Source organism: Ascaphus truei, chromosome 4, assembly GCF_040206685.1.
Source record: "Ascaphus truei isolate aAscTru1 chromosome 4, aAscTru1.hap1, whole genome shotgun sequence".
NCBI classification, from domain to species: Eukaryota; Metazoa; Chordata; class Amphibia; order Anura; family Ascaphidae; genus Ascaphus; species Ascaphus truei.
Window position 1 is genome coordinate 37,175,583 of NC_134486.1, and position 13,560 is coordinate 37,189,142.

The following is a 13,560-nucleotide window of genomic DNA, read 5'->3' on the forward strand; positions in this document are numbered from 1 at the left end:
GGGTAAAAGGGGAGCGGAGGGCGGGGGTAAAAGGGGAGCGGAGGGCGGGGGTAAAAGGGGAGAGGAGGTAAAAGGGGAGCGGAGGGCGGGGGGAAAGGGGAGCGGAGGGCGGGGGGAAAGGGGAGCGGAGGGCGGGGGAAAGGGGAGCGGAGGGGGGGGGAAAGGGGAGCGGAGGGGGGGGGAAAGGGGAGCGGAGGGGGGGGGAAAGGGGAGCGGAGGGGGGGGGAAAGGGGAGCGGAGGGGGGGGGAAAGGGGAGCGATGGGGGGGGAAAGGGGAGCGGAGGGGGGGGAAAGGGGAGCGGAGGGGGGGGAAAAGGGGAGCGGGGGGGGGGAAAGGGGAGCGGAGGGGGGGAAAGGGGAGCGGAGGGGGGGGGGAAAGGGGAGCGGAGGGGGGGGGAAAGGGGAGCGGAGGGGGGGGGGAAAGGGGAGCGGAGGGGGGGGAAAGGGGAACGGAGGAGGGGGGAAAGGGGAGCGGAGGAGGGGGGAAAGGGGAGCGGAGGAGGGGGGAAAGGGGAGCGGAGGGGGGGAAAGGGGAGCGGAGGGGGGGGAAAGGGGAGCGGAGGGGGGGAAGGGGAGCGGAGGGGGGGGGGAAAGGGGAGCGGAGGGGGGGAAAGGGGAGCGGAGGGGGGGGAAAGGGGAGCGGAGGGGGGGGGAAAGGGGAGCGGAGGGGGGGGGGAAGGGGAGCGGAGGGGGGGGGAAGGGGAGCGGAGGGGGGGGGAAGGGGAGCGGAGGGGGGGGAAAGGGGAGCGGAGGGGGGGGGAAAGGGGAGTGGGGGGGGGGAAAGGGGAGTGGGGGGGGGAAAGGGGAGTGGGGGGGGAAAGGGGAGTGGGGGGGGGAAAGGGGAGTGGGGGGGAAAGGGGAGTGGGGGGGGGGGGAAAGGGGAGTGGGGGGGGGAAAGGGGAGTGGGGGGGGGAAAGGGGAGTGGGGGGGGAAAGGGGAGTGGAGGGGGAAAGGGGAGTGGGGGGGGGAAAGGGGAGTGGGGGGGGGAAAGGGGAGTGGGGGGGAAAGGGGAGTGGAGGGGGGAAAGGGGAGTGGGGGGAGGAAAGGGGAGTGGGGGGGGGAAAGGGGAGTGGGGGGGGGGGAAAGGGGAGTGGGGGGGGAAAGGGGAGTGGGGGGGGAAAGGGGAGTGGGGGAGTGACTCGCGCTCCCCCCCCCCGGCACCCGCTTGGTCCCCCGATGTGCCGTCCGGCTGAGTGAGGCGTGCAGGCGGCGGCAGGAAGCGCCCTGTGTGGGCCTGAGGCGCGAGGCTGCGCGCCTGAAATAGAAGAGTTACTGGCGCCATAAGCTGAGGCGGGACGCGCAGTGCTGTGACTTACCTGAGGGGGAGGTAGCGCCGGGGAGGTAAGGGAGCGGCTGGGGTGGGAGGGCCGCGCTTCCCGTCCGGAGCCGGTGCAGGGCGGCGCACGTGATGGGGGGGGGGGGCGGACAGAGGGTGTGTGGGTGTGTGTGGCCCGTCACTCCGCCTCAGGCCAATGAGAGGTGTGCGGGGGCGGGCGGCCCAAGGGACCAATGAGATTTCCCCTAGGGACACCGGACATCCAGACAGGCATACAGTGCTTTCACTAATATAGTATAAGATATATATATATATATAATAAATATATATGCAAGTCTGTAGAACAACATGAGTTGGATTTATAAATACTGTATGTTTATATTGAGAGCCAATAATGTATGCAGCGCTTTACAAACTAAACAATTGAAGACAGGGAATTATGATAGAATAAGTGCAAACAAACACAAAAGTACACACTGGGAAAGAGAATCCCTGCCCCCAGAGAGCTTAAAATGTAATTTGATTAAATTCTAACTTATTCGTATGCCAGTATGATACTGGCGCTAAATTTCTACAAGTCTGGATCATGTGTCTCGCACAAACGGACATACCAGGAGCGAATGGCACTTCAATTTTGCTATGATAGTATTAGAAGCACGTTAAACGCAGACTCAATTGGGACAGAAGGGTGAAACACTAGATTTAGAATAAGATTTAGGGTGAGAAGCAGAAATATGGACCACGCAGGGGGATCAGACCAGAGCCCAGAACCAAATTTAGGAACAAGGAAAGGACAGAGAGGAGGACAGATAGATTTTCCTTCCCCTTCATCCCCCTTTCTTTTTTGTTTCTTGATTTGTACTTTGCTCAATGCAAGTGTTATGAGTTATCATTGTTACTTCTGTGGAAGACACTTATACACATTACTGATGATGGTAAAAATCAATAAAAATCTGAGTTAAAGCATTTTTTTCTAGCTTATTGGTAGCAAACCAAAATACCTCTTTTTTTTTGCAGTGGGGCTTACATTCAAAATGAAACTTACTCCATTGTGTGGCAAACAAGTGCACAATTCTGAAGAAATCATATATTTAGGGGAGGACTATCCATGCAAGACGGAGAAATGTACACACATTACACTGTATACATTCTCTCTGATTCAATGTGATTCTGCCACTCCATTTACGGCTTCTTTGGTTTGAGCCATGACATATCTACAACTGAAAGAACTCTTAGCTTATGTAGGGGAATAAGCAATATGCTTCTGTTTTTCTTTGCTAGATACCAGGATCTGCACGTTTAGTTCGCAGTGACTTTCTAATGTTTCTTGTGGGCCTTCCTAGTATTGTAATCTATTAGATATACACATACTTTATGTACATATATTTATGTACATGATCAAATTTTAGCATATTTAGCTTAACCCACAGTGCAGTATCAGAGCACTTTAACGTCGCAGACTGGTCCCCAAACCTGCCTGACCTCATTCACACAGAATACAGCACTACCACTGTAGCCAGGGATTCTGGGTAATGGCATGCAAATGAGAACAGCTTCACAATGCACCGCCACTAACCATCCTCACACTAATGAGATCCAAAAAGTTGAATTAGTTGTCTGTAAGCAGGTTTCCTGGCCATGCCCTTCTATAAAACAGGCGTTGCTGCAATAGCTGTGTACAACACCAGGAATAAGCTTAGAGGGATCCATGTTAAAGTAGATAAGAAACAAAAAGTGATGTAATATGAGTGCTCAATTGCACATCATTACCCATAATCCCTGACTGCAGTACAAGCACTGTATTGTGAGTGATTAAAGGGTAAGGCTTTGGTCCCGCTGCGTCCAGCGGCGCGCGCGGCCGCGCACCACCAGCCCCTTTCCTCAAGTGTGGAGGTCCCTGCTGGCTCCTTACTACTTGGCTGACTGCGTGCTGTGACGCGTCAGCCGGCCGATGCTGCAAGCTCCTAGTGATTTGCAGCTCTGACGCGTCACGTGGTGTGGCAGTCAGCCAATGAGGAAAGGAGGGGAGGGAAGGAGCTAAGGATGGGAGGCGGCTTGGGTGGGGAGCAGGGAAGGAGCTGCGGGGGAAAGGTGTGTGTATATGTATGTGTGTGTGTATGTGTATGTGTGTGTGTGGGGGTGGTGGTGGTGGTGGTGGTGGGGGGGTGGACGGCACCACGGCACCACGATCTCAGACCTGGCAAAGTTTTACCACACCCCCCCCCGCAAACTCCCTACAGACCGCATATCGCGATCAATTGCCTGTCTGCAGTGCGGGTGCGCTGAGTGAGGGAGCGAGGCCTTAGCCTTAGGCTACTTTGGGTACCTGTCTGAGACATGAATTTGCTTATAGCAGTTCTTTATTAGTGCTGTATGGTGGAGGGTTTTTGCGGAATGGGACATTTGGCCACATCCAAAACGCAGCTAGCGTTCCACCGCCAGGACACTTTGCCGCGGGACACTTCGGCGCGATGTCCAGTCAAAATGTCCTAGACCTGTTTTTTGGCACTTTGTTACTCACTATAACTGATTTGTATACCTTGAAATATTTTTTTTTGTATGCATTTTTAGATTGATAAAGAATTGTGTCTGTGTCAGGAACAGCAACAGCATTACATAAACATGTAGTACTAGACTTAAAATCAGCAAAACATGTGAAATTGTATACATATAATTTTTTTAATAAATCAATTTGGTAGGATTAGATAATAGGGACTGTTTTTATTATTTTGTTTATTCAACTCTTTTTTTAATGGGTTTTGCTGGGGTGGACGGCTAAAGCCTGCTATAGAAAGCAAAGGATGCTCACTGTATAAAAACTCATTAAAAATGGCATTAAGAGTTGAATTGTAAAATACAAAAAGTAGTAAGTACTGCAGCAAGGAATTCTGGAAAATGACATGCAAATGAGCACATAATGTGTCACCTTTTGCCTATAAAATCCATTCACATGGAGATCCACAGACATGTTTCAATCTTGATGGGTATCATCAGTGTGAGGTTGGTTTATACTTGCTTTGAAATATGTCTAGACTGGGTAGGTTTACCATAACATGTCTGTGAGTGGTTTGTACTTGTTTGCTAGTCCCATGCTGTGCTTAAAAGATGTGTGAACGGTGATGCATCAGCTTAAATGGGCTCCATGTGAATGGATATTCCAGGCAAAAGGTGACACATTGTGTGCTCATTTGCATGTCATTTCCCAGAATCCCTTGCTGCAGTGGGAGCACTGTATGCCAGGTGATAATGGTTGAAAGGCAGGGTTGCAGACCTGTCTAAGACATGTGAAAGGTGATATTCTTTATTGGCTATATGCTAACGGTGGAGGTTTTTTGTTGATATAGATATAGATATATATCTATATCTATATAGATATAAATATATATATATATAAATATATATATATATATATATATATATATAAACAACACAATTAAAGCCTGCGACTAACTAGATAAATAATACAAAATTGCTCAAATCAAGAGTAGGTACACTGATAAAAATAACAGCCTAATGACGGTGCTAGGGACAAGTATAAATGAATACCAGCAAAGAAAAAGAAACGGGTCCCTATAAGAGCACTCAAGCAAAGGTGATATATAAATTGATTTATTAAAGAAACATGAATGACACAAAATGAGATAAAACAGTCCCCAAGGTATCCCTACACCATGAAGTCTGACCTAAACATAGAATGAGATTACTATAATGTAATATGGTATATGGAACACACATAAACCATATATGATGTGCAGAGCAAGAAAAACAAATGTTTAACCTGCTAAGCAATGTGTAGACCGGCAGGTCAGTAGGGAATTCTATGTAAGGTAGCTAAATACTGTGACCAAAAAACTGCTGACAAAGGATTTAATCCCTAATGCAGTACCACTCAATCAGCCACAATAAGGCAATACATAGCCTGAAAACCACAAGCAAAAAGCAAATGCAGAGTATACTTGCAAGTGATCATATGTTTGCAGAGCAATAAAAGTCCTTAGGAGGAATCCTGGAATGATATAGGTTGCAGATTGGGGTGTCCAGCAGGGATTACATAGTGACATAGTTACTTAGTAGATGAGGTTGAAAAAAGACGTCCGTCCATCAAGTTCAACCTATGCTAAATTTAGACAACAGATACTTTATTCTATATCTATACTTACTTATTGATCCAGAGGAAGGCAAGTGTTGGGAGTCCAAGGGGAGTGCAAACAAACACAACCCCGACGTACGTTTCGCACCTTGGCTTCGTCCGGGGGCTTGATATATATATATATATATATATATATATATGGAGAAGAATGACCTAAGCGCAAGTGAGATAAGGAATAGAGAGAACACAAAAAAGAGAGAGAATCATAGGGCAGTATATCTATATAGAGTGGATAATAGGCTGGTAAGATATGCGCTTACACTGATTAGATGAATATAAGCCTGTAATCCTCTCAGGGACTCACGAACGTAGCTTGTGGGTGGCTTGTCTGTAAACTGCTGGGACTTCAAGAACTGCTCCTAGTTGGCAATCTGCTGCTGCTGTTTCAGGTGCTCTTCATCATAGGCACTCGTATCTCGCTGTGGAAGAATCTCACAAGGGGGGGAGGAGGGAGGGGGAAAAAAACGGAAGGGGACAAAATATGTGTAAAATCGTTTTTAATCTAAAAATGGAGACTAGTTAAAATCTAGGTAATCAACTCACACTTTGTGAGAAAAATATAGGCAGTAGAGAGTGTTTTGCGAGTCTCTCACACTCGTGTGGAAATGCCGGTTACCAGTCCTCTCTGCAGTGTCTCTGAGTTCCGCACCACGTGATCGACCGTGGCGTGTGACGCTGCATGTGACGCGGTCCAGCTCTCGCGATGTTTCCTGTCTGTCAGTGCAGGGATTCAATTCCGGAGCTCCAAACGAAAATCATGCAGAGGCTTCTCGGCGTCTCTCTCTTCACTGCTGATGAACAAGCTGGCCCTACGCGTTTCTCCCAGCGGGCTTCGTCAGGGGCTGCTAATGATACACTAATCCCTACCAGGGTACTTATATACCTCCCCAACAATGATTGGCTCATTCATAATTAACTCAATCAATTACATTTTTCAATAAAGTATATTGCTACAAACATCACTATCATTGTGTATTATTGGAATCATCTTAAACCAGATTAGCATATAGAAAAACAGACAAATAGCATGAGAAACTTGTGTTGTACAGACAAAGCAACCTGCACTCAGCTGGTGCTTTATAACATATGCCTCAAATAAGTATTAGTGCAACCACATAAGTATTGAAGTGGGACATAGATGGTATTATTGCTCTAACCAGCTGGTCAAGGTTTAAGAACAATTTTATTCAATATTAGGGACCAACAGGAGGATGTCCACAAATCATGTTTAATCTAATTGTGATATTTATATATCCCAAATTTAACCTAGGATAAATAATATCATATGATGTCATAAGATATTTTAAAAGGAATATAGGAATGTTTAATGGTGTCAAATATATATATATATATATACAAATATAGCTGTATGCTCATCTGCATGTCTTAGGCAGGTCTGCAACCCCGCCTTTCCCCATTATCACCCAGCATACAGCACTTCCACTGCAGCAAGGGATTCTGGGAAATGACATGCAAATGAGCACACAGTGTCACTTTTTGCCTCAATAACCATTTTTAACATGGTTCCCTATAGGCTTAAGCTTGCTGCATGGTCACAGCTTTGAGCTCAGCCAGGGTTAAGGTGCATACCCAGAAAACCACCCACAGACAGCTGTTTCGACCTTGATTTGCTTTCCTGTGGAGGGTTTTTGTCACTTTTTTTTACTCACCATAACTTAACTCAGTATTATATATATATATATATATATATATATATATATATATATATATATATATATATATATATATATATATATATATATATATATATATATATATATAATATATATATATATATATATATATATATATATATATATATATATATATATATATATATATATATATATATATATGGCTCTTTAGGTCTACTCTAGTCTACTCTATAAGGAGGAACTAATCAGAGAAGGATTTTATTTATATACAATTATATACAATTTTATATCAAACACTGAGAAGAGACCAGGAAGATGGCTTTGCATCAATATTGCATGAAGACTTTAATAATGAAAGATATTGCAACATCAAGTAGAAAAAACACCGTAACAGGTTCTACACACTTTTAAAGAGGCAGTCCAAGAGGCACTTAAGTCACATATATATATTCTTTTTTTTTTTAATAAATATATATAGTCTTTGGTTACCTTTATTGAAAACAAATTACCTAAGCGGTCAATCGATTAGTTCTCCCATGACCAATCAGCAAATATCCTGCTTCCCTGGCTTCACTAAATCGCTGCCTTTCAGTTTCAATCAATCCTTCAGTCAGTGTAACTCAGCAGCTACAATGTATTCTTATATTACTAAGGTAACATTAATCTAATGTTTCAGTTTGCAGCTCAAACAGCTGGGAATATTGGCAACAAATTATCACAAATAGGAAAGTGTTGCAAAAATCTTGCACTGCATAGGAGGTATGCTAAAGCATACTATGGAAACCAGAGGATACTCAGTATATTAAAACACATTCAAAATAGCATTAAGAGATCAATAATTTCTTTTTTATGTAGTAAGTATTATCTAGTACTACAGAACTGATTAAAAAAAAAACATGTATGAGATTGCATGGATTGCTTAATTCTCATCTACAATTTCAAGACGTATAAGGATTTTTATAGTGTGCCTGAGCCATAAGTCTACGAGTGGTGAATACAGCTATGCAACACCATACTGTGTGCTTTGTTATCGAAAGAATTATGGAGTTGCCACTAGGTGGTATTGCAAAGTGGATAAAAAAGCATGCCTCTAGTGAAGTATGTTAACTGCCCTATAATGTTACTGTGACAGTTCAATGAGGACATGTTTAGGCTTCCTAGGGTGCTGCAAACATAAAATAAATGCATAGAGAAGTAAGGTTATTAAGTTCTCAAAGCCTAGCGATACACAGTACACTCAACAAAGAGCTCCAATAGTGCTATTTTAAGCAAGTCAACAACTTTCAGCAAACCCAAACACACAGTAACGTAGTATACTTTGCTGAAAGAAGACTTTTTTTTTGTGGTTAATGAACTACTCAATCTGTTATGTTAATAATTGTGGGGCCAAAAAATATTTCATAAACCTCAAATGTAAATGAAAGGCAGAACCATGCATCAAAACAGATATAGTAGTCCCATGTGGGAACAATTGGATTATTGATAATGAATCAAAACTTATATATTTCTATCACTATTTATGTACATTACCTCAAGGGACCTAACCAGTTTCAACATAAATTATTTATGGAATTTGAAGTCACTATCTTTTGAATCTTATAGTTTGGTTAAAAAAAAAAAAACAGTTCTCTTTATGCTCCAATTTTATATCAAACACTGAGAAGAGAAAAGGAAAATGGATTTTCATCAATATTGCATGAAGACTTTAATAATGAAAGATATTGCAACATCAAGTAGAAAACAGGTTCTACACACTTTTAAAGAGGCAGTCCAAGAGGCACTTAACACACACACACACACACACACACACACACACACACACACACACACACACACACACACACACACACACACACACACACACACACACACACACACACACACACACACACCAACTGTAAATATTCCTGTATATTCATTTGCATGTCTTAGACAGGTCTGCAACCCAGTTTTTCACCATTATCACCCAGCACACAGCACTTCCACTGCAGCAAGGGATTCTGGGAAATGACATGCAAATGAGCACACAGTGCCACCTTTTATCTCATGCTCACATTACATGAGCAACCAGGTATACCAACCATGAGATAAAAGGTGGCACTGTGTGCTCATTTGAATTTTTAGGTGTGTGTGTGTGTTTCCACCCGATTCATTCATATTTTATTTTCACTCTAAGGCCCGTTCTATAGTGCGTGCGCTTGCTGCGCCGCGCGCCCAGCATTTATAGTTGGCTGAGGTTAGTCAGCCTTTCTACAATGGCTACAAGTTTCAAGACGTATAAGGATTTTTATAGTGTGCCTGAGCCATGTGTCTACGAGTGGTGAATACAGCTATGCAACACCATACTGCGTTCTTTATAGTAAATCAGGTGATGAATATCTCTCTTGCTGGTAATTGTATCTAGGAATTTGGCTTACAAAACATTTGCAAGTTAATGGCAGATTTTGGCTTGGAATTCACACTTTTATGGTTGTATGACTTTTACCAGTTATAAAAGTCAGAGGGGAAGCCCATGGCTTGCATCCCATTCGTGCAGAAGCCAGTGACTGGGTCTGGCGTTGAACCATTGGCTGCGAGCAGCTTGAGGTTCCAGATGCCTTTTCATAAGAGTATAGCACGTGCTGCAACATTATCAGGAAAGCTTCCTTGCCTCTAGGAGGCCAATATATGGGTTTGCTTTTCACATTTGCGGGAAGAGGCAAATACATGAATCATGCCGGTTTGATCTAAGTATGAACTGTAAAACACGAAGGTGAAAACAGAACGGGGGATGTAGCACCAACTGAAACCGACATGCTTGAAAATAAGGTACAGTAAAAGATTTCTCAATTAAACATTTTCCTGAGCAAATCTCAAAACTTTCCCTTTTAAAATAAATGAACGGAGCAGCAATGAGAAACATACAGATGTATTTAAAAAAAAAATTGAAGCATTGTTTCAGTGCAGCATCACTTCCTCTGGTGCCACCATTTCATCAAAAATTCTCTATGGAGCCGTCAATAGAATGTCAATGTTTTGCCAAACTATTGTATTGGTACGCGGTTACAAAATGTCAGTTACAAATAATGTATATCAGGAAGAACACATATGGTCCCATATGTACTAAGAGGTGATATTCCATGAGACCGCGCGGGTTATTCATTAAAGTGTGCCGACAGGGAGACTGTTGCATAGAATTACTCTAAAAGGAGATATGCTAGTTGATTTCAACATGCTGATCTGATAACTCAGCAGTGATGTTAAATTATTACTGCTTGCTCTATGTAGATGGCATTATTCTGGAGTGAATGTTTAGGTGTGTGTGTGTTTCCACCCGATTCATTCATATTTTATTTTCACTCTAAGGCCCGTTCTATAGTGCGTGCGCTTGCTGCGCCGCGCGCCCAGCATTTATAGTTGGCTGAGGTTAGTCAGCCTTTCTACAATGGCGCCGCGCGCACGGCAGGGAGAGTGGAACCGGCCGACAGGGGGGGGAAGATGAAAAAAAGAAAGAATTGCACCGCTACCGCCGCTGAAAATGTAAGTATGTGTGTGTGTGTGTGTACAATGTTATTAAAAAAAATATTAAAGGATTTATTTATTTGAAAACACACACATACAGAGACAGACACACACACACACAGTCATACACACACACACACACACACACAGTCATACACTCGCGCACAGTATACACACAAAACGTGTGCGGCACTCGCCTTCGCACAGGCACGTGCGCACGGCCGCACATACTATATAACAGCCCCAAAGCGTAACTGTTGAAAGAATGCAGTTCAAATTAAGACTGATTAAATGTTGCAAAAGTAAATCCCACTAGTTGAAAGTCAGTAGCATTAAAATGAGTGCATTAAGGTATATTTAGTAATTTATTGGTACTATACAACCTACCGTGCTGGAGCAGTTGGAAAGATGATCTTTATGTGTTTGAATTCAAAGTCTTTCTTAAAGCTTTCTTTTATCCATGATTTAATTCCTGGTCCTGTATCACCTGTAGGAAAAATGGTACTATTAAAAATCACATATACTGTACCTCAGAAACAGCATATAAGGAACACTTATCTCATTCAGTCTGCCCATTGTCCCGTGTTACAAATCCTTAGGCTCTTTTTCAATCTCCTAGTGTGAAAGCGGAAATTACAGACCTATTAAATGAGCAATCCCATACAATGGTCCAAACAAATCTGGACAATTTAACGTAAATCAATCGCCCTACATAAAATGTTACATATTCATGTTTTGTGAAAAGTGAATGTTTGTTTCCTGTGCATCTTGTTAATCACATAATTACTGCCCTTAATGTTTATCTGTTTGAACAATGTGGGTACTGTAATCATTTTCTTATCTTGGACTGAAAACAGTTGAATCCTCAAGATATTGTATAAAAATTATTAAAAACACATACACGTTTGCAGAAGTAGTCACCCCCTACCATTAATGTCCCATTTTGTTTAATTACAAAATGTAAGCACAGTTTTTCAAACAAACTTTTTATTATTCTAAGCTACAAAGCTATAGTGGTTAAACTGAACACTGTTATATGAGGCGGTCTGCAAAGGAAATGTAGAAAGTGCAATTTACTGGTAAGTACACAGCCCCTTAAGTCAGTACTTGGTACAGTAGAAACACGTTTGGCAGCAATTACTGTGGAGTCTTTTTAGATAGGACTCTACTAACAACTTTACACAGTAGGATGGTGGCATTTGGCCCATTCTTCACGGGAAAATGGATCCAGTTCTGATAAGTTTGTTGGGGATCGTCGATGGACTGCAATCTTCAAGTTTCGCCATAAATGCGTGATTGGGTTCAAGACAGGAATTTGACTGGGCCACTCAAGAACATTAGTTCTCTTCTTGTTCGACCACTCCAGTGTGGCTTTAGCTTTGTATTATTGTCCTGCTGAAATATGAATTTTCTGCCCAGTTTCAGCCTTGGCGGACTCAAACTGGTTTTCCTCAAGGATTCTTCGCTTGTACTTTGCATCGTCTATCCTGACAAGGAATACTTATGCAACTGAGATTAATCTTCCCCCCCACCCCCCCTGTAAATATTACTTCTTTATATTCCATATGTAATTTCTAACTATCACTTTGGAGTAGTTTTTGTAGACACTAAATGTAACGTCTAATTTGAAAGCATTGAGGAATACGCTCAGGTGTCAAATAAAAGTGAAACATTTGCAGAGGGTGAATACTTCTGCGTGTATATCTGTATATATAGTAGATCACTAATTTAGCTAGAATTCAGTCAAAGTTTGAGCCAACTTTGCTACTACAGTATTTAGACTAGTTCCAGCTACTTTTTCATAACTTTTTGGCTAAAAAAAAGTTTGAGGGATCTTTTCGCTAACACATCAGTGGCGAAGCGAATTTCCACAAGTTTGCACATCTCTAATAGGAGGAACAGTTTCTTTAAATAACAAAACACAGTTATTTTGATCTTATTTAAGAAGGATTTATCCAATTTGTTTACATTAAATAGAAAGAGAGAGAACATGCCATCAATGCTCCCAACTACACGCTAACATTGTTTGGCGACATAGGTTCTCCAATACAACTCACTTTCCTTTTTGATGGATCAATTTGGAACTTCTGTTTCTATTGCTTAATCAGTGTTTCAATTAACTATCCTGCGAACACAAAATAAGGCTTACAGGCAGGTGGTTATCAGTCCATATTTCTTCAGCGACAAGTATTCCCTCAGACATACTGTACCATGCTCCATTTCTATTTTTGACATGATGCACAGCCCTGGTGCCTTAAAGCAATACATTCTCATTAAACCCATGCATGGATATATTCGGGGACAGTACAAGGAGCTTTCAAAATAACTTTTCATCCCACGGGAAGTACAAAGGACTTGGGCTCATCCCTTAAAGTTGGAGGAAAGGATATTTCACCAGCAACAAAAGAAAGGGTTCTTTACAGTAAGGTCAGTTAAAATGTGGAATTCATTACCCATGGAGACTGTGATGGCAGATACAATAGATTTGTTCAAAAAAAGGTTGGACATATTTTTAGATAGGAAAGGTATACAGGGATATACCCTGTACAGTACCAAATAAAAGGGGCCGCGGCTGTAAGTATACATGGGAAAGATGTTGATCCAGGGATTAATCAGATTGCCAATTCTTGGAGTAAGGAAGGAATTTATTTTTCCCCTTATGATATGACTCTGGGGTTTTTTTGTTTGCCTTCCTCTGGATCAATCAGTAAGTATAGATATAGGATAAAGTATCTGTTGTCTAAATTTAGCATAGGTTGAACTTGATGGACGTACGTCTTTTTTCAACCTCATCTACTATGCTACTATCTACTATCTACTATATATTTCTCAAAGTGTCCTATGTGTCGTTGCCTGTCTGTCTGTATGTGTCTCCCTGTGCCCCTCCCTGTGTCCCTAGCGGCAATCCCATTGGACCTTGCTCCCTTGGCCCGCCCGCCCCCGCACACCTCTCATTGGCCTGAGGCGGAGTGACGACA

The 13,560-nt window shown here is 42.8% G+C and overlaps 1 protein-coding gene across 1 annotated transcript in view; it reads right to left on the reverse strand.

The window, feature by feature from the left end:
• The window catches only part of LYPLAL1 (lysophospholipase like 1), a 59,852-nt gene that overhangs the window by 15,232 nt on the left and 31,060 nt on the right, over positions 1-13,560 (reverse strand). The window contains exon 2 of the mRNA XM_075594919.1: positions 10,970-11,069. Within this exon, the coding sequence (XP_075451034.1) occupies positions 10,970-11,069 (100 nt within the window). The remainder of the gene's footprint in view (positions 1-10,969; positions 11,070-13,560) is intronic.